The 22,345-nt window shown below is 40.8% G+C and overlaps 1 protein-coding gene across 1 annotated transcript in view; it reads right to left on the reverse strand.

The window, feature by feature from the left end:
* The window catches only part of LOC150087120 (twitchin-like), a 3,511,780-nt gene that overhangs the window by 191,091 nt on the left and 3,298,344 nt on the right, over window positions 1–22,345 (reverse strand). Inside the window, 1 exon segment of the mRNA XM_090372971.1 lies at window positions 11,712–11,757. Within this exon segment, the coding sequence (XP_090229097.1) occupies window positions 11,712–11,757 (46 nt within the window).

Raw genomic sequence — 22,345 nt, forward strand, 5'->3', positions numbered from 1 at the left:
TACTGCATCATTGATAGGCTCCTGGCTGACGGTACTGAGGTCACAATTTTCCTGATGTTGGAAAGCAGACCAGTCAGCCTGATCAATCTTCCACCGTGGTAGCCTGAAAGGAAGACACGGTCTCACACTGTATAACGAGGTTATCACAGGGAAGTGATCACTTCCGTATGGGTTCTCCTCCACTTCCCAAGTGAGTGAAGGGAGCAGAGAAGGGGAGCAGATAGAGAGATCAATGGCAGAAAACGTACGGGTAGGTATGTGGAAGAAGGTATTTGTTACAGTATTTAGAAGGGAAAGGTCGTTGTCATTTAGCATCCGCTCTATGACTCGTCCCTTTCCATTGTTGTTAGCACTAGCCCACAGGGTGTTATGTCCACTAAAATCCCCGAGATGTAAAAGAGGGGGAGGCAACTGCGTTACAAGATCATCAAGGTCTTCCTGGGAGATGTCAGTCCCAGGTGGCAAAAAAATAGAGCACACAGATAATAAAAATCCCACTGTAAGGCGAATTGCAACAGCCTCCATGCTAGTTGTAATTAGCAAGGGCTGAACTGGGGTCTGGTTTCCCACAAGGATAGCCATTCCTCCATGAGCAATTCCGACCATCCGCAATTCTGTCCTTACGAAAAAATGTTATGTTATGCATGGTGGGGTTATCATTTGCCTTTAGGTAAGCAAAAGCAAACTGGCTCGTGCTTTTGCAGGAGGGCATTGATGTCATCTGTATTTCGCCGGACTCCACGACAATTCCATTGTAGGAATTTAGCCATTATTTTGGCTTGGTGAGTCCATCAGTCGGCTTCCGAGGTGCTGAGGGCTTACATTTCTCAGTCTTGAATTTATCTTTTTTCGGGAAGAATGGACGCTGTCCCGTGTCCATTTCTTCCTCCGCAAAGAGTTCCAAGACTGATTCATCCGGTACCTCCTTGTTCTCTAAATCCATTGTTTCTGTTATTACTGGAGGCTCTTTACCACTTGGTTTTGTTAGTGGTGGAGCACTAGGAGGTACGGATATAGGAGTGGCAGCTGACTGTGTTTTTTTGGTGGGCTTTTGTGAACTCAATAAATAGCGTGCAATCGGAGTGAACGACTCTCTTGGTGGTATAGTCATCTCAGTTTGTGTCCCGATAGTGCACTTAGCAGAAACCTTCTGGGCATATGAAGGTTTCCCGCTATTTATTGGTTGGATACGTTTCCTGGCCTCTGGGTAGGAGATATTCAGCTCTGTTTTTAACTTTTGGATCTCTTTTTTCATCCTTCCACCGCTGGCATGCTCTAGAGTAGGCGGGGTGCTCTTCTTGGCAGTTGACACAGATCGATTTTGGCGCTGAACATTCCTTGTTCTCTTGGTCTTTAACACCACATCGAGCACAGGCAGGGTTACCACGACAAGATGTTTGTGAGTGGCCGTATTTTTGGCATCTAAAACACCTCAGTGGGTTTGGGATATAAATCCTCACTGGGCAGTTTAGATAGCCTGCCTTGATGGAACTTGGAGGCCGTGGGGTGTTAAATGTTAGGATGAGAACTCGGGTAGGGACGAGATTCCCATTATTTCTCATTGATATTCTCTTAACAGCTGTCACTCCTTGGTCTTTTAATTCAGAGCAGATCTCTTCTTCAGAAACATGAAGGAGGCCCCACTCTGATATAACACCACGTGAAGAATTCAGAGTTTTGTGGGGGGGGTTACAATGATAGGTATTCCCCCTATGGATGTAGACTTTATGATTTTTTCCGTTTGTTTTGTGGTAGAAGCTTCGACCAAAAGGTCGCCAGAACGCAGTCTTTTTACAGATTTAGGTGATCCTGCCAACCCCCCTAATCCTTTCTGGATAAAGAAGGGTGACATCTTTCCAATTGACTGCTCTCCGGTGGAATGGAGAATGAGGAAAAGCGGTGTCACTGATGGTGGTGGTGGTGTATCCTCAGTCCTGGCTCTTTTTGCAGAGGTGTTATCTGCGTCATGATCTCGGTTAGGTAGGGGCCATGTTGGGGCCCCAGAGGAAGAAGGATTTATAATACTCATAGGAGTAAGATAAAAATTTCCGATGCCCTAAGTACCTCACCCACCACGGATCCCTACGAGGGGACGCCCACTCGTGAACTAGCAGGTACTGCGTACACGAATGGGACGCCAGGTTAGCTTAGAGGCACCATACCCACGTTTCCAATAAGCTTTGATCCCGTCCCAGGACCAAAGGGAGGGAGACTTATTGGAACGCAGTTGACCCTAGCAGTAAGAACCACCCGCCGATTGATCCCAGTCGGGCCGGTCCGGGACCACCCGTCTTGTCGAAGCAGGGGCCAAAGTGGTGTATTAAGGCTGGACCCCTCAACCACCAGGATCCCCCTTTCCGAATTCCACGGGTCGCGGCGCACGGCTGCACACTCCAGATTCCAAAGATGTAACCCTGGAACCAAGGTATGGGCGTTAGATCCCAGTGATGCTAGCAGCGTCACTGGGAGGTCCCCTCACCACGTACAGGTGCCCACGTCGAGGGGGCCTCCGCGGTACCTTCTCTCATGAAGCCCATCCTCGCCAGCGAATACTGGATACTGAAGTGGGCAACCCGCAAACATCGACTCCCCCCAACAGAGGACCACCAGCATGGCTGACCAACTTCAAATCCCGCGGCTGCCTCAAATAATCGGCATGAGGAGAACTGTGACCACAGTCAAAATGCTGGTTAGCAAAATCAACTCCAATGAGTTCTGGGATATATGTCAGTGGCATGTTCCACTTCCTTCCCTAAGAGCCACCCCTCTTTTTAAGCTACAACGGAACAGGCTGAAGATCAGTGACAGATTCCTACCTGGCCAAGTACTTCCTACAATACAAGCCCTGCTAATGATCGGGGTTGACCTCCAGAAATTCGCTTCGGATCGCAATTACAGGCGCTCGTTGGCCGAACTTGTTCCCCTTTTGTTTGGCCCCTGATGTCTACTCGTACGATAGCTCCACCTGCTATCTGCTATGAGGCGCAGAACGGCACGTCGGTGGCACATCGACGAACTGTTTCACAAGAAAATGCGAGACCAAACAACTTAATGCACGCCTGTGAAATATTCTGACTTGTGTGAATATTCTGAAATATGTGCTTTGTACACCGTTTACATAGTTGTGTATATGAGTATATACACAACTATGTATATACTCATATCTATTGAATGGTTAATGCTAAGTTTTTAAGCTAATTTCATGTTATGTTATCTTTTTGTTATACTGTACATATTTTTATATTACTCTATATCATTGTCAAGCCCCTGGCCTCCTGGCTGTGGCGGGAACATTATTGTATCTTTACTGTACAATAAAGATTTTCTCTCTTAATTCAAATGCATCATATCAGTACACAGTCAAACTCTGAATTAGCGAATTTATGCAAAGCGGCATCGTTTAAGTTATATCTCATATTGTGAATACCTTCATAATGAGTTGCCATGATATTGCACTACTTCGAATAAGTAACGCTTCACCAAAGGAGAAAACTGTTACTTATTCTTAGCAGATACCACCACCCAGACGGCACCGTTTCAGGGCAATTTTGTATATGTGAGGGATAATAACTCGACTATCCACTTGTCCTTAGACTTAGAAAAGAAAAAAGGTAGAGGGAAAGTAATAGTAGGAGTAGAAGAGGAAAAGAAACGGTGTAGAAGAATGAAAGGGACAGTACTGTAACTCCTTCAACTCACACCACTCAAAAAGGCAACGCTTCCCCAGTGGAGAAGGAGTGTTGTTACCTATTCTTGGAAACTCAGGACATCATCAGGCTCCCCCTGGTGCCGTTTCAGGGCTATTTTGTATTTGTGTGGGATAATAACTCGACTATCCAGTTGTCCCTATTAGACTTAGAAAAGCAAAAAGGTAGAGGGAAAGTAATAGCAGGAGTGGAAGAGGAAAAGAAACAGTGTAGAAGAATGAAAAGGACAGTAACTCCTTCAACTCACACCACTCAAAAACTCATAAACTCCTCGAATAGGCAACGCTTCCCCAGTGGGGAAGACTGTTATTACCTATTTTCGGAAACTCCAGACATCATCAGGCTCCCCCTGGTACCGTTTCAGGGCTATTTAGCCCTTCTTCGGTGGGTGGGTAGGTACCCAAGTGAAGCAATGATGGCAAAACAGTTATAAAGTATAACTTCACAATATGAGAGATGCCTGATGGTGTATAAGATGAATTAAGACTAAGTTGCATTAAGGGCTTATGCCTCAGGCTGCGAGAGAATTAGACTACGTACAAATTAGTGCAAATGCATTATATTAGTCTAATTCTTTTGCAGCCTCAGGCATAAGCCCTTAATGCATCTTAGTCTTAATTCATCTTATACACCAGCAGGCATCTCTCATATTGTGAAGTTATACTTCATAACTGTTTTGCCATCATTGCCACCCACACACCGAAGAAGGGCCAAATAGCCCCAAACGGTGACGTCTGGGGGGGGGGGGGGGCCTGATGGCCACTGAGTTTCCTCGAATAGGTAACAACAATCTACTCTAATGGGGAAGCGTTGCCTATTCGAGGAATATATGAGCTTTGAGTGTGAGTTGAAGGAGCAACTGTCCCTTTCTTCCTTCTACGGCATTTCCTTCCTCTACCTCTCCTACTATCTCCTTCCTACATGTTTATCTCTTTTCTAAGTCTAATAGGGATAGTATGAGGATAACCGAGAACTTTATCCCATACCATATTTCAAAACGGTGACATCTGGGGGACCTGATGGCCACGGAGTTCAAAGAATAGGTAAAAACAATCTTCTCCATTGGGGAAGCGTTGTCTATTCGGGGAATTTATGGGTTTTTAAGTGGTGTGAAGGAGTTGGTTGGTTGGTTTAATGGGATTTTATTGGCACAAGGGCAACTAAGGCCAAATTGTGCCTGTCACAGTAATTCTGCAAATGATATATATATATATATATTTTTTTTTTTTTTTTTTTTTTTTTTTCCCAGTCATATGTCAGATAAGTTCATATAAATGAATTTGTTTTAAAAAATTAAATAAATCGTGTAAATTTGCGTCATCACTGAGAATATGATTCATCTGTAATGAATTGTTTTGAGTTAAAACAGATTTAAAATTTGTTTGTCGAGCAGCATGATTGTAGGGACACTCGAGGAGAATGTGTTTCACTGTAAGTAGGGCAGAACAATGTTGACAGTGAGGAGGTTGATCCCCTGTTAACAAATGGAGGTGGGTCAGATGGGAATGGCCAATGCGTGTCCTTGCAAGAACAACCTCTTCTCGTCTGTTTAATCGCGAACTAGATTTCCAGTATTGTGGCTTTTGCTTTATTTGAAAAAGTTTGTTATGTGTCTGTTGCTGCCATACTGATGTCCATTGGTCAATACATAACTGTTTTATGATGAGTTTACAGCCCATATAAGGAATCGAGGCAAGTGAAGACATTGGGTTGATTGGATTTTTTGCTGCTTGATCTGCTTTTTCATTTCCCTGGATTCCAGCATGCCCGGGAATCCAGCAGAATCTTACGTCTGTGTTGTGCTCTGTTAGATTAATTAACTCTGCTCTGATTTCTTTCAGGATAGGGTGAGAGTTCGGACATTTATGTTGTAAAGAGGTTACTGCACTTAAGGAATCGGTATAGATTATTATCTCTTCATTAGACCTGTTTTTGATGTGTTCGATAGCCATTTTTATTGCATGAAGTTCAGCGGTGTAAATACTGCAACTTGGGAAAAGTTTTTGAGAGATTGTACAAGTGGGAAGAACTACAGCAGCGCCCACATCTGTATCAGATTTGGATCCATCAGTATATATTTGCAGACAATGTTTGTTTGCTGATGCATGAGCTAAATGTAGCTGCTGTACATTTTCATTGTTCAGCGCCTGTTTTCCCCATTTTCTAAAATAGTCATCACATAAAGTTTTAAAAGTGGACCATGGAGGCTCTATTTCTCCGGTATCTTGGTGGATATTGTCGAGTGGGACACTCCAATACTGAGCAACATAGTTCAATCTGATTCCGGCAGGTTTATTTTCATTTGGTTTATTCCTGTAGAAATTTATGAAAGACGGGTTAAAGAGGAAAGGACAGATAGGATGTGAGGGCATACTCCGAAGTTTTGCAGCGTACGTAAGCAGCAGCATCTGTCTCCTTAAGGATAATGGAGGTTCATGTGCGTCGATATATAGACTATGCACTGGAGATGTTCGGAAGGCACCTAGAGCTATTCTAAGTGCATTATGTTGAACGGTATTTAGGGACTGTAATGCTGACTTTCTAGCTGAGTCATATACGGGTGCACCATAGTCTAGTCTGGGTCGGATTATGGTTTTATATAAGTGGAGAAGGGAGTATCGGTCAGCTCCCCAGGATATTGCAGAAAGAACTCTAAGGATATTCATTTTTTTCAAACAAATAGTTCGTACATGCTGTATGTGTTTCAGGAAGTTTAATTTCTTGTCCAATATTAAACCTAGGAATTTAATATTGTCACTGACTGGAATAGCATGATTTCCAAGGCGCAATTCAGGATCAGGGTGCAGTTTTCGTTTCTTGCAGAAGTGTATAGCAAAAGTTTTCTGAGGAGATAGTCGGTAGCCATTTTGTAACATCCATGATTGCGTTTTGTTTATTGACAGTTGGAGTTTCCTTTCAATGGAGAACATATTTTGTGAGTGACTGGATATAGTGAGATCGTCAGCATAAAGATAAGTTTCTACTGAATTCGGGATTGCTGTTGTTAGAGTGTGTATTCTAACTGCGAAGAGTGTGGCACTGAGGACTGACCCTTGTGGGACTCCTTCCTCTTGTATGCAGATTTTCGAGAGTGAACTTTGAAAACGAACCTGAAAGGTTCGATATTCGAGAAAGCTCTGAATTAATGATGGTAAATGCCCTCTTAGTCCTAGGGCATGTAAGTCACGAAGGATGCCATGACGCCACGTGGTTTCAAAAGCTTTCTCTATATCTAAGCTCACCATGACCAGATGTTCATTCTTTATGAATGCATTTCGCACATTTGCCTCAGCCTTAATCATAAGATCTAGGGTAGACCTCTTTTTACGAAATCCAAACTGATCGTTGTTCATAGTAGTTTGAGTTTCAAGATACCAGGTGAGGCGACTGTGTACCATTTTTTCCAGAGTTTTACCCAGACAGCTAGTAAGTGAGATTGGTCTATAATTATGCGGGTCTGATTGGTCTTTTCCTGGTTTTGGAATGGGTAGAACAACAGAATGTCTCCAGGAAATAGGAAAGTAATTTGCAACAAATATTCGATTGAAAAGTTTTAGGATGGAGTAGCGTGTGCCCTCATTTAGATTCTTTAACATTAGGTAATATATGCCGTCTGGACCAGGTGCACTATTGGCTGAATTTTTTAAGGATTCTTCTAATTCATACATGGTTAGTGGTTTATTGTAAGAGAGGGCTGACTTCGTTCCGAAATTTATTTTATATTTTTCAGTTACTGTTTTGGCTTTTAGGAAAGTTTGATCATATGCGGTTGAGGCAGAATGGCGAGCAAAAGATTCCGCGAGGATGTTTGCAATATCCTCTGGAAGGGTGATCTCCTGTCCTTTATGGACAATGATTGGGGAAGGAATAGATGGAAACTTACCAGTGAGGCATCTTATTTTTCGCCAGATAAGTCCTGCACTTGTGTCTTTAGTGACAGATGAAGCAAAACGAATCCAAGATTCCTTTTTAGCTTTTCGCCGGGTGTAGCGGGCATGGGCTTTTAGTTTCTTGTATGTAATGAGATTAGCAGTGGTTGGATTCTTTCGAAACTGATTCCACGCCTTGTTCTTCTCTCTCTTAGCAGTGTTACATGCTGAATTCCACCAATAGTTTTTGTGTTTGGATCCTTTATTTGAAGTTCGAGGAATGGTAGTAGCAGCAGCTGTCAAGATTTGTTCTGTGATATGTTTAACGGCGTTATCAATGGAGTGATGTTGGATAATATCATCCTCTAATGTAATACTAGATGCATATTTATTCCAGTCAGCTTTTGAGAATTTCCATTTAGATTGACTGCTTACTGGTAAGTTTGTCCTTGTGCAGAGCTTACAGATTATAGGAAAATGATCACTATTTAATGGGTTCTCTGAGACTCTCCAATCGATGTCAGGAAATAATGTGGGTGAGCATATCGACAGGTCTATAGCAGAGGTTGAGCCTGTTGGAAAATGGACATAGGTGTGGGAGCCTGTGTTAAGCAGAGTGAGATTATTCTTTACAAGAAAAGCCTCTATCGTGCGTCCCCGATTGTCTGTCTGTAAGGATCCCCATAACTGGTGATGCGCATTAAAATCGCCCAACAAGCAGAACGGAGAGGGTAGTTGTAGGATAAGGTCATTTAGTTCAGTTATCGAGCAGTTCTGATTTGGTGAGATATATATTGATACAAGTGTAAGCGTTTTACCAAGAGCAAGGCGTACTGCAACAACTTCTAAAGTGGTTTGTAGGGGTATACGTCTGGAAGGGATTTTACTATCAATCAGTATAGCTACACCACCATGTGGAGAGATCCTGTCATGCCTGAATATTGTATAGTTTTTAATTGACAGTGTTACTTGGGGAGAAAGATTCGTTTCTTGTAGACAGATGCCTACTGGATGATGCTGATTTATCATGTCGTGAATATCATCTATGTTGGTACGGAGGCCTCTACAATTCCATTGAATCAACTGGTCCATTATTTAGTTTTTGAAGTAGGTGTTTCTGACTGTTTTTTAGATCCAATCTGTTTATGGCGTTCCAATTTTATTTTATCTTTTCTCGGGAAAGTGGGTCGTGCAGTATCCATGTCTTCTTCAGCATGTAGTTCTAAAAATGTTTCATCGTTATTAGTTTTGTCATCGATTTCCATATCTGCGGTTAGAATCTTTTGAGGTTTAATATTTCTCCTACTCTCATTATCTGAGTGTGATGGAGTAATAGTTGGTGGTACGGTGACTGGGGTATTATTTGCTTGGTCTTTTACATGTTCTTTAGGGGGCTCCAGCGGACTCGCTAGGACAGCTCGTGCCCAAACGGAAATGGATGTAGCTGGTGGTATGGACACTTCAGTTTGACTTCCTTCCGATTTGTGTTTTTGTGTTGCGGCTGCATATGTGAGTTTCGGTACTGAGAGTAAAACTTGTTTCCTTGCTTCTTGGTAAGTCACTTTGTTTTCTATTTTGTACTTTTGAATCTTCTTTCCAGTTTTCCAGGTTTCACAGATTTTCGAGTAAGCTGGATGGTTACCTTTACAGTTTGGACATACTGATGTTTCTGCTGGGCAGTCTGTTTGTGTGTGTTCCTTAGATCCACAGTTGGGGCACACTGAAACCCCTCTACACACTGTTTGAGCATGGCCAAATTTTTGGCACTTGAAGCACCTGAGAGGGTTGGGGATATAAGGTCGAATATGGCAGTTCAGATATCCAGCCTTAACTGTAGCTGGAAGAATTGGCGTAGAAAAGGTCAGTATAACACTGCGAGTGGGAACTAATTCACCGTCTTTCTTGATTTTAATTCGCTTTGCCTGTACAACTTTTTGATCTTGTAGCTCTTGGACTAATTCCTCTTCGGTAACATTTATTAAGTCCCATTCAGACAGCACCCCTTTGGATGAATTTAAGGTGGAATGTGGAGTAACTGTGACAGGAATATTTGCGAATTTTGAAATTCTTTGCAGGGCTTCAGAGTGCCTGCTATTCATTGTCTCTATGAGTAGATCTCCAGAGCGGAGTCTTTTCACCATTTTAGGCGGTCCAGCAGCATTCTCGAGACATTTCTGGATAAGAAATGGAGAAAGTGCACCTACTTGTTGACTTGTTTGAGAATGTATAATAAGAAACAGTGGTGTTTCCTTTTTGGATCCTTCTGTTCTTTGTCTCTTGGGATGGGAACTGTCAAAGTCAGTTTGATCTGTCCTTGAATAAGTTGAGGCATGAGGCTCAACAGATGGGTTACGGACTTCGTGATCCATGTTTGCTCCTTTTAGCCCTTGGCAGAGAGCCTTTTCTGCCAAGATTTCCGGCCCCGCCACGGGGAGGCAGGAGCAGTGCCGCTAGAGTGACCAAGCGGTGTAAGTTAGTTTGTTAGTTTTAAGGAAAGAAAAAAAGAAAGGTGGTTTTCCTTTCTGTAACTTACTTACAGTTCGTAAGAGTAAGTTAACAATAAATACCTTTAAACGTAAGAAAAACTTTCCAAATTAACAAGAACTGTCGCAGTGAGAAAACGCTTTGTAAATAGCTCAGAGAATCGCTTGATCACAATAACGCTTGGCACCCGGGGCCGTGTGAAGGAGTAACTGTCCCTTTCTTCCTCTCTTACTATCACCTTCCTACATATTTTTTGCTTTCATAAGTCTAAAGGGATAGTATCAGGATAACAGAGATCTTTATCCCATACCATATTTCAAACGGTGCCGTCTGGGTGGTGGTATCTGCTGAGAATAAGTAACAATAGTCTTCTCCTTTAGTGAAGCGTTACTTATTCGAAGTATGGCAATATCATGGCAACTCGTTGTGAAGGTATTCACAATATGAGATATAACTTAAATGATGCCGCCTTACATAAATTTGCTAATTCAGAGTTTGACTGTGTACTAATGATACATTTGCACTAACTTGTACGTAGTCTAATTCTCTCTTAGGCTGGGGCATAAGCCCTTAATTTTTTTTTTTTTTTTTTGGTAGTTGTTGGCGCATCGGCTTCTGTGGCCATAATGCACCTCCCAAGGTTTTTGCAGTACTTTGATCCAAGCCCGAGGCGGGATTCGAACCCGCGACCTTTGGGTTGCCAGTCAGGCACTTCACCCACCTGGCTAGCCCGGTCGGCTTAAGCCCTTAATGCATCTTACCAGTAAAGATTGATTTTCAAAGAATTTAACTGACTTGTATTGCTGATAGAATCGAAAGCAAAAATATGAACCAAAATGCCACCTTTCCTTGTTAACAATGTAGTAAAAGGTGACTGCTCTTTCAAAAACGATGACTATTGTGAGAGGACTACATAAAAACCTCATGAGCGTCACGTAGGTTGATAACTGGCGAACTTATTTAGCACATTTTGCTCTGAGCATTTCTACATACAATGAAGGTACAGCGATATTTACATACAAATACAATTTTTTAAAAAATATAAAAAATAATAATAATAAATAAAATAAATAATATGATAAAGTGCGAACTTCGTAAGACCACTGCGTGTTTACTTAAAGCAACTGAAAGTGCCGGTTACCAAAAATAAATGTATAGATACAAAGCTATCGATGGAGTTTTTGAAAGCGTTAAATATGATTAATATTAGCGTAATCGAATTCGCAGAACCAACTGATCAGCCTATTCGGGGACCAAAACTTGCATCAAATTGAAATGGCCTAGTTCCATATAAAAAAAAAAAAAAAAAAAAAAATTAAAAATTCCGGATATCAGATTATTCTGGCTTTTGAAGAGTCAGAATTCGAACGTTCTACCTGTATTAAGTTTGCAAATAATCTGTCTGATAAAAGAACATGTTTAATAAAAAGGCAAAAGAAAAAAAAATTCTCATAACTACGCTTACATGGTCTTGTAACACAAACGTTCTACCTGTATTAAGTTTGCAAATAATCTGTCTCATAAAAGAACATGTTTAATAAAAAGGCAAAAGAAAAAAAAATTCTCATAACTACGCTTACATGGTCTTATAACACAAATAATAAAATCACTGTAGTTAAAGTAATTATTTAAAAAGATGTTTTCAGCATACCTAACTGGTTCATCCAATCTGACATGAGGTATATCTCGAGGTACAGCTATATAAAAATGAAGAACAGATTAGCAGCGAATAATCGTTTTTATCATCAGTAGTTTTTTTAATAATAAATCGTTTTTATGTATATATTATCTTTCTTATTTGGTTATTAATTATATGAAGCAATCTCTGTTTATAATTAAGTAATATAAGCCTATTACTTTTCTTTTCAAGATGATTTATAACGTTCTGGAAGAGTTTATTCTAATTAAATATTAAACTAAAAGTTTGTAAATTTTTAAAAATTAAATCTAAAATTTGCAAATTTTAAGTAATTAAATTAATATAATGTTGTTGTTGTTGTTGTTGTTGTGGGATTCATTAGCGCAAGGGCTACTATGGCTAAATTGCGCTTGTTACTTTCGAAAATTCATCAATACATTATAGATGGGTCTAGAAGTGGTTGTATACATTGATCATTTTCAGATAAATAAACAATTCTGATAAATTGGCATCATCTCCTAGTATATGTTTTAGTTGCAGTGGTTTTTGTGAATTCAGTAGAGATCTGAAACATGCAATTCTAGCTGAATGGTAACGGGGACACTCAATGATAATATGCTTCACGGTAAGTGTGGTACTACAAAGCGAGCAAAGTGGAGGATCTTTACCTAGCAGTAAAAATAAGTGTGTTAGATGTGTATGGCCAATTCGTGCTCTAGCAAGCACAACCTCTTCTTGCCTGTTTAATCGGGAACTGGATCTCCAAAGCTGTGGATTCTGTTTTATTTGAAGGAGCTTGTTATCTGTTTGGTGATGCCACATTTCAGACCATATCTCAGTGCATATCTGCCGTATGATTGGTTTGTAGTCGGAATATGGAACTGGGGTGTAATTGAAACAAGTAGGGTGTTTTGCTGCTTCATCTGCACGCTCGTTTCCTCGAATACCAACATGGCGTGGTATCCAGCAAAACGTTACGGTTTGCTTATTTTCACTGAGGTGATATAACTGAGATCTAATTTGTGGGATAAGTGGATGGAAATTTTGTGATTTATTCCGTAGGGCATTGACGGCACTTAAAGAGTCAGTGTATATTATGATCTGGGTGTCTAGATGATCGTTAAGGACATTTAAAGCCATTTTTATCGCATACAGTTCAGCTGTTTGTTTGTTTGTTTCGGAATTTATTGGGCGCATCGGCAACTATGGCCATAGTGCGCCATGCATATGGTAACTATGCATGTAATTTCTTTTCAAATAGAGAAAATGGAAAGAAGGGACCAAAACGTTTTTCTAACTAAAGGAGGTGATATACTTTAATTATCTTGAGAAAATTATAGATGCTTGAGACATTTGTTTCATTGTTTAAAATTGAGGTAAGTGTAGGATCTTTTGTTGTGGCTGAAGTGCAAAGCATCTGGCGTTCTCTTGTATATTTTGTGCATTCGACCAGAATGTGTTTCACTGTGAGCATTGTATTACAGTGATGACATTGAGGGGGTATCTCTCCTCTTAAAAGATAACCATGAGTTACATTTGTATGTCCTATTCGCAGACGAGCCAATATTACCTCCTGGTGTCGGATTGAACTGAAGCTGGAAGGCCATCGCTCAAGGTTTGGCTTGATACTTCGAAGTTTATTGTTTGGCTGATTTTCCCATAATAACTGCCATTGGCGCGTGCGTTTTTCATGGATTATTGGTCGATAGTCTTGATGAGGCACTTTCCACTTGTTCTCAGATGAAAGGTGAGCTAATTTGGCAGCATTGTCCGCTAGTTCATTTCCAGGAATTGCCATATGTCCTGGGACCCAGCAGAAGTGTATGTTTTTCCCAAGTACTGATAAGGTATGCAGACAGTTGACTATTCTTTCCACGACTGGGTGGGTCATGTTCATTGTGTTTTTTAGTGCTTGAAGGGCACTTAAGGAATCTGTGAAAATAATGCTGTTGTTAATATCGGAAGACTCGATATGATTCAGTGCAACCTGAATTGCTATTAGTTCTGCGGAAAATATACTGAACTCACGTGATAACTGATAAGCTAATGTGATGTTTGGGAAAACTGCGGCGATTCCAACGTGGACATCATTCTTTGATCCATCAGTATGTACTATGGAAAAGCTAGGAAACTGGTTCACTACTGCATGGTATAGCTGCAAGAAATTTTCTCTATGCAATGTAGATTTATTCCATTCATGTAGATGTAAGTCACATGAGGGTGGAATGATATTCCAAGGAGCTTGTTTGTTTGTTTGTTTGTTTGTTTGTTTGGGTTTTTTTGGCGCATTAGCAACTATGGCTATAATGTGCCAAGACTAGGTAATATTTTTTAAAAAAAATTTAAATTAAACTCTCGGTGACCTAATTAATTAGGCCACCATGTCCAGATCTAATAATAAATATATAAAAAAAGATAAATCAATAAAAGATATAACAATAACATATAAATTTTAAATACTATTAAAAACGTTTATTGCTTTCAAAAAGCTAAAAATAGCAGACACATTGTCATTGTCAGATAAAATCTGACTGAGTGTATATGGCTCAGTCAGATGATTAAAGGCGGTAAAACGGATATTGCTAAAATCTGAACATTCAACTAAAAGGTGTCTAATAGATAAAATTGTGCCACAGGATTCACACATAGGAGGGTCATCAGCCCTCAGCAAAAACGAATGTGTCAAATGACTATGTCCTATGCGGGTCCGAGCGAGAACAACTTCCTCCTTACGACTCCTGCGCAGACTAGACTGCCACGGTTCAATTAAAGGCTTTATAAGATATAATTTATTCGCAGTCTGTCTATTCCACGAATCCTGCCATTGGGAGTGTATCTTTTCGTGTATTATTCGCCTGTAGTCTGTATAAGGGACTGACAGGCAGCGATTATTACTGGGAATTCCTGATTTGGCTGCGGTGTCAGCCAAATCATTTCCCCTAATCCCAATGTGGCTCGGGATCCAGCAGAAGCGGATATCATATTCACATTCATGGACAAAGTGAATCTTCTGCTGGATACTAGACAGAGCTGGATGAGGATTATACCTCACAGATATTAAAGCCTGTAACACGCTGAGAGAGTCAGAATATAAAATGAACCGTTGGTATTGGCATTCACTAATGTAATCCAAGGCTAACTCTATAGCATGCAGCTCTGCAGTAAATATACTGCATTCAGAGGGAATCTGCTCCGATGTAGTGCTGTCTGTAAAGACAGCAGCAGATCCCACATATGATTCCGACTTCGAGCCGTCTGTGTAAACTGGCGCAAAGTCAGAGTGTTCAGCTCTGTATGCTGAATGAAGCTGCAGGTAGACCGATGATGGAGTGTCCGACTTTCCCCAATTTCTGAGGGACAAGTCACATATTGGAATATGAGCATGCCAGGGTGGAAGGGGTTGCTTCGGTGTTTGGGCAACCTTGTCTACCGTGATATCAAGTTCTACGAGTAGCTCTTGGAAACGAATACCAAAAGGACGATTGGCAGTCTTACGGGTGTTGTACAAATTTTCCCATCGTGGCTCAAAAACGGATAGCCACGTAGGATGGTCTGGCAGGGATTTCAGTTTAAAAGCGTAGTTTAGAGACAACTGCTTACGTCGAAGCGATAACGGTGGTTCGTTTGCTTCGACGTATAAACTCTGGACAGGAGATGTTCTATATGCTCCAGTAGCGATACGAAGAGCCTGGTGATGGACAGGATCCAGCCATCGAAGGGCACTGTCTCTGGCTGAAGAATATACCTGGGACCCATAATCAAGTTTGGATCGCACAAGTGCATTCCAAGGAGCAAGAGAGGATGGGAGGCTATGTGCCACATTGTCTAAGGTTAGATTTAGTTCTTCTAAGAGGTGTTTTATTCTCATGCCCAAAGGACGATTAACATTAGGGCGGTTTTGGTATAACCTGGTGTGCTGTGATGAAAAAAGTATCTGCCAATTTGGGTGTTCTGGCATAGATCTAATTTTATAGGCGTAACGTAGTATCAGTTGTTGTCGCCTGATCGAAAGAGGAGGTTCGTGTGCTTCAGCATATAAGCTATGTATTGGAGACGTGCGATATGCTCCTAATGCAATCCGTATGCCACTATGATGGATAGGGTCAAGCCAGCGAAGGGCACTAGGTCTTGCTGAACGATAGACTTGTGCTCCGTAGTCAAGTTTTGATCTTATTAATGCTCTATATAGCCGTAATAAAGTAAGGCGATCAGCTCCCCAATTAGTTGCAGAGAGAACCCGGATGATATTTAGTTTTTGTTGACATGAGTTTCTTAGTCTTTTGATATGCTCAACAAAGATGAGTTTCTGGTCTAAAGTGATTCCTAAGAACCGTATGCTCGGTTGAACTGCTATTGGTTGGCGATTCAGTTCTAGCTCTGGATTGGGATGGAGTTTTCGTTGGCGGCAAAAATGGATGCAAAATGTTTTTTCCGGACAAAGTTGACATCCATTAGTCTGAGCCCATGAACAGATCTTATTTATTGCCCCTTGCAACTGTCTCTCAATAGTATTCATGTTTTTTGCATGACACCAAATACTCAGGTCATCTACAAACAGTGCTTTATCAATAGTGTTTGGAATTTGTCCGGCAATGGTGTTTATTGCAATTATAAAAAGTGAAGCACTGAGTACAGAGCCTTGAGGAACTCCTTCTTCTTGGGAAAATACTTGGGACAGTGAGGTTTTGAATCGAACCTGGAATGTACGCTTGCATAGGAAATTCTGTATGAAAATCGGGAGGTGACCCCGAAGTCCATGACGATGTAATTCACGGAGTATTCCATACTTCCACGTGGAATCATAGGCCTTACTGATGTCAAAGCAGACTAACACATGGTGTTCCAATCTGAGGAATGCATTTCGGATGGAATTTTCTAGTCTGACTAGTATATCTAGTGTAGATCTGTTTTGTCTGACACCGTATTGTGCAGAGTGTAGGAGATTGAGATTTTCAAGGTACCAGATCAGTCGGCGGTTCACCATCTTTTCGAGAGTTTTGCAAATGCAGCTGGTCAAGGCAAATGGTCTATAATGAGTGGGATTTGTAGGGTCTTTACCTGGTTTAGGGAAGGCAAGGACTGTGGCACGATGCCATTGATTAGGGAATTTATCTTCCAGGAAGAGTCTATTGAATAGATGAAGAAGTAACTGTAATGATTCGGTACTAAGTTTCTGAATCATGGAATAGTGAATATTATCTGGTCCTACAGCACTGCGTCTAGATGTTGACAAGGCTCTGTGTAATTCGTGAATGGTAAAAGGTAAGTTGTATTGTTCATCTCCTTTTGAAGAGAAGTTTAACTTTTGTTTTTCTAAACTTGTTTTTAATCTTCTGAAAGTCGGTGTATAACTTTCTATTGCTGATGATTTTGCAAAGGTTTCGCCAAGTATATTGGCAATTTCAGCAGGATCATTTACATACTGCCCTCTCCATTCCATGATGGGTAGAGGTATCGTTTTATATTTGCCACTCATTTTTCTGATTGCTTTCCAAATTTTATGTGTAGGCGTTGTTTGATTAATAGTTGAAGTGAATCGGATCCAAGCAGCCTTTTTATTGCAGCGTCTGACATATCTCGCTCTTGCTCTAGCGCGCTTATATTGAATGAGATTGGTTGTAGTTGGACTCCGGCGAAAAGAATTCCAAGCTTTGCTTTGCTCTTTTTTAGCCACAAGGCATTCATCACTCCACCAGGTTTTTGGATGAATCGGTAATTTAGATGAGGATTTCGGGATAGTTTGTTCTGCTGCATGTAATATCGTTTTTGTGACATAGTCAACTGCTTCATCAGTTGTGGAATTTTGGATTATTTCGGAATCAAGCTTAGTTAATTTTTTATAGGACTGCCAATCTGCTTTTTCAGTGAGCCAATGTGGAATTTTAGTAGGATGATGAGAGGGCTTATTAAGTAATTCAATTATTATGGGGAAATGATCGCTATGTAGCGGATCGTTGTTTATCGTCCACTTTAGAATAGGATATAAGGTTGCTGAACAGATAGACAAGTCTATTGCAGTGCTTGTTCCTGAAGGAAGGTGAACGTATGTTGGTGAACCGTCATTTAGAAGAAGGAGGTTGTTATAGTCTAGACACTGTTCAATTAGTTTTCCTCTTTGGTCGATGTTGTTGTTACCCCATAGAGTGTGATGACCATTTAAGTCTCCCAAAATGAGGAAAGGTGTTGGGAGTTGGGCTATATGATTGTTGAGATCATTTTGTTGGAAGGTATAGCTTGGTGGGATGTATAAGGAGCAGATTGTCATATGGATGTCAGCTGCCACACGGACTGCTACTGCCTCTAGGGGAGAGTTCAGTGAGACCTGTTTGGTAGCAATATGTTGGTTTGTTAAAATGGCTACACCACCATGTGCAATATTCCCATTGGTTCTGTCTTTTCTTATAATGTTGTAACGAGACAGTTTTGGTGTATTTTGGGGTTTTAAATACGTCTCTTGAAGGCAGAGACATATTGGTGAGTACTTCCAAGAAAGATCGTATAGGTCATCGATATTGGCACGGAATCCACGACAATTCCACTGTATTATTCTGTGCATTATTTATCTCTTATTAGGCTTTCTGAGCGTTTTCGGGTTGCTGAAGTTTTCTGTTTTTCACTTTTGCTTTTATCTTTTTTTGGGAAGGAAGGCCTTTCGGTGTCCATGTCTTCTTCAACAAAAATTTGAAGAACAGGGTCATCTGCTGATTTTTCTTTAGTGTCCATTTGTTGTTGGTGACTAGAAGTTAGGATATGTTTTTCTTTGGGTCCTTGATCCGGACTCTGGACATTTTCTTGTGGTATGGTAATTGGTGTATTTACTGCTTGGGTTTGAGTTGCACTGTACAAAGATTTTACGTAATTTGAGAAAGACTGTTTTGGGGATACTGTTAGTTCAGTTTGCGATCCGGTTGATTGGATACAGTTCAGCAGTATAAACACTGCATTCAAGTGGTAACTGGACAGAAACAGTGGTTGTAGGACTGATTACTCCAGCTCCTACGGATATATCAGTTTTGGAGCCATCTGTATATATTTGGAGACTGCGAGCATTGGCCAATGCATGAGCCGCATGTAACTGTCTAATGTTGTTGTTCGATAGGGAGTGTTTTACCCACTGAAGAAAATAGTTATCGAAAGGAGGTGTATACATTGCCCATGGTGCTTGTACTGCATCTGCAGCTTGAGATATATTTCCAAGGTAGATGCCCCAGTCTTCTGTTAACTCTTGTAGCCGGATACCTGCAGGTTTATCTTCATTTGGTTTGTTTCTGTATAAGTTTACCCACTGAGGTTCAAAGAGATATGTCCAGATGGGGTGAGAAGGAAGGCTACGTAATTTGGCTGCATAGCTAAGAAGCAATACTTTTCTCCTGAGATTTAGTGGAGGCTCATTGGCATCTATATACAAACTTTGTACTGGGGACGTCTTAAAAGCTCCTGAGGCAATCCTCAGAGCACTATGTTGGACTGGATTGAGCCAAGCCAAAGCTATCTTACGTGCAGAATCATAAACTGGAGCTCCATAGTCCAGACGAGATCTTATTAAGGTTCGATATAGATGCAGAAGCGTGAAGCGATCGGCTCCCCATGCCGTGGAAGAGATAACTTTGAGGATATTCAACTTTTTCATGCACTGCGTCCGTAATTGCCTTATATGCGCCTGAAAAGTAAGTTTAGTGTCAAGTACTAGTCCCAAGAACCAGATATTGTTGCTAAGTGGTATTTGTTGGATTCCTAACCTTAGTTCAGGATCTGGATGCAGCTGACGCTTTTTGCAAAAGTGGATAGCAGTTGTTTTTGTTGCAGAGAGGCGATAGCCATTATGAGATGCCCATGATTGTATTTTGTTTATTGAGAGCTGTAATTGACGCTCGATTGAGCGCATATTTTGTGAGTGGCAGGATATTGTAAGGTCGTCTGCATATAGATAGGTGTCAACATTAACTGGAATGTTCTCTGTTGCATTGTTTAACTTAACTGCAAAGAGCGTCGCACTAAGAACTGAACCTTGTGGGACCCCTTCTTCTTGGACAAATGTGCGGGATAGAGAATTACAGTAACGCACTTGAAAGGTTCTATTTTGTAGAAAGCTCTGTATGATTAGTGGTAGCTGACCTCGGAGTCCTGTGGCATACAGATTTTGAAGAATGCCATAGCGCCAGGTGGTATCAAAGGCTTTCTCTATATCCAGACAGACCATGACAAGATGTTCTTTACGGATAAAAGCATTCCGTATGTTGGATTCTGCCTTGATCATAAGATCTAGAGTTGACCGATTTTTTCTAAAACCGTACTGGTTCCTGTTTATTATCAAATGAGATTCTAGGTACCATATTAATCGAGCGTGAATCATTCTTTCTAATTTTACCTAGGCAACTACTAAGAGATATTGGCCGATAGTTTTGTGGATTTGATTGATCCTTTCCAGGTTTGGAAAAGGCTAGGACTATTGAGTGGCGCCAAGAAAGAGGGTAGTAGCCTTCAGAGAATATCCGGTTGAAATATATCAGTAATGAGTTCATAGCTTTCTTCTTTAGGTGTTTGAGCATGATATAGTGTATCCCATCAGACCCTGGTGCACTATTAGCTGACCTATTTAAGGAGCTCTCTAGTTCGAGTAGTGTAAAAGGTCGATTATATGGAAGAGATGCCGTTGTTTTAAAGGTAAGCTTATGCTTTTCTGCGTTGGCTTTTATCTGTTTAAAGGCTGACTCATATGCGGATGTGGCAGAGATTTCAGAAAAGGATTCGGCTAGGGCGTTTGCAATTTCTATTGCAGAGGAGTAGTCTCTACTCTTTCAACTTATAATAGGTGTTGATTCCGGGTGGGATTTATCATTCAGCTTTTTAATTTTGTTCCAGATTTTTCTGCTCTCTGTATTTTTATTAATGGTGGAAACAAACCGGATCCAAGAATCTTTTTTCGCTTTTTTCTGCACATAGCGTGCCTTAGCTTTACGTTTCTTAAAATTTACCAGGTTGTCAGCTGTTGGGTTTTTGCGAAATAGATTCCATGCTTTATTCTGTTCTTTTTTGGCATCACGGCATGCATCATTCCACCAGACATTGGCATGTCTATGAGGACCAACTCTAGTTTTGGGTATAGAACAAGTTGCAGCTGTTTTTATCTGTGCAGTAATGTGGTCAGTAACAACATCTATAGGCTGGCTTTTGATGACTTGATCATCAAAGCAAATTGCATTGGTGAACTTGTTCCAATCTGCCTTGTTAAATTTCCATTTTATGTGGCTGGTTATATGTGAGGTTCTATTTGTTTGCAATTTGCAAATGATCGGATAATGATCACTATTCAGTGGGTTACTTAAAACTAACCACTGAATAAGTGGGAATAGTTCTGGAGAACATATTGATAGATCTATGGCAGTAGATACTCCGGTGGAAAAGTGGAAGTGTTAGCACCAGTATTTAATAATGTGAGATTCTGATTGTCAAGAACTGTTTCGATGAGTTTTCCTCGTTTGTCTATCTTGGGAGATCCCCACATAGGATGCCCATTGAAATCCCCTAGCAGAATGAAAGGAGATGGAAGCTGCTTTATAAAATCCTCCAGCTCTTTTACAGTAAATTCTTTGTTTGGGGGAGAGGTACACAGAGACTACGGTTGGCATAAAACTGAAAACAATACGTACCGCTACAGCCTCTAATGTGGTCTGTAGAGGGATTTGTTTGGTAGGAACCTTGTTGTCAATAAGTATGGCTACGCCTCCTCTTCTTGAGTTAGTGCTGCTTCTGTCTTGTTGGTAGATACTATAGTTTTTGATCACATCACTGGAGTCACCTGTGGAGTTACATTAGTTTCTTGCAGGCAGATGATAACTGGATTATGCTGTTTAATGAGATCATAAATGTCAAAAATATTGCTTCGTAGACCTCTACAGTTCCATTGTATAATGTTCTGCATTATTTAGTTTTAGAGGTTGTAAAAGGTTCTGTCTGTTTTTTGTATCCAGCCTGTTTGGATCGATCTAGTTTCATCCTTTCTTTTTTCCGGAAGGCAGGACGCACAGTGTCCATGTCGTCTTCTGCGTGTAAATCTAAAATGGTCTCTTCTTGCAGAGTACCAGAATCTATATCTATATTTCCTGAGCATGGTTGGTCTGCATTGTTTGACGCTGATGCTTTCAATTTTGTAGTTTCTGGCAAAGTATCATTTGCAGTTGGTGGTACTGTTAGCGGAGTATTGCTAGCGCAAGTTACTTTCCATTGTTCTGTAGATGGTGGTTGTGGGGACGAAAGCACTGATCGAGCCCAATCGGCAATTGAAATGGATGGGGATACTGTGACTGCTGTTTGTGTACTAGTTGATTGATATTTTTTGGTTGCTGCAGCATAGCTAACTTTTGGCATATTGAGCATAACTTGCTTCCTAGCTTCTTGGTAGGTGACCTTTTTTTCAACTTTGTATTTTTGGATGTTTTTTCCTAACCTCCAGAGTTCACATGCTTTTGAATACGCTGGGTGCTGGCCTTTACAATTTGGACATTGTGGCGTTTCTGCAGTGCAGTCAGTTTGTGAATGGGCTTTAGAGCCGCAGTTCGGGCAGGTAGGGTCCCCTCGACATACTGTTTGTGAGTGTCCAAATTTTTGACATTTGAAACATCTGATTGGATTGGGAATGTAGGGAC

The sequence above is a fragment of the Mastigoproctus giganteus genome, chromosome 4 (genome assembly GCF_048544385.1).
Source record: "Mastigoproctus giganteus isolate SK-2022 chromosome 4, ASM4854438v1, whole genome shotgun sequence".
NCBI classification, from domain to species: domain Eukaryota; kingdom Metazoa; phylum Arthropoda; class Arachnida; order Uropygi; family Thelyphonidae; genus Mastigoproctus; species Mastigoproctus giganteus.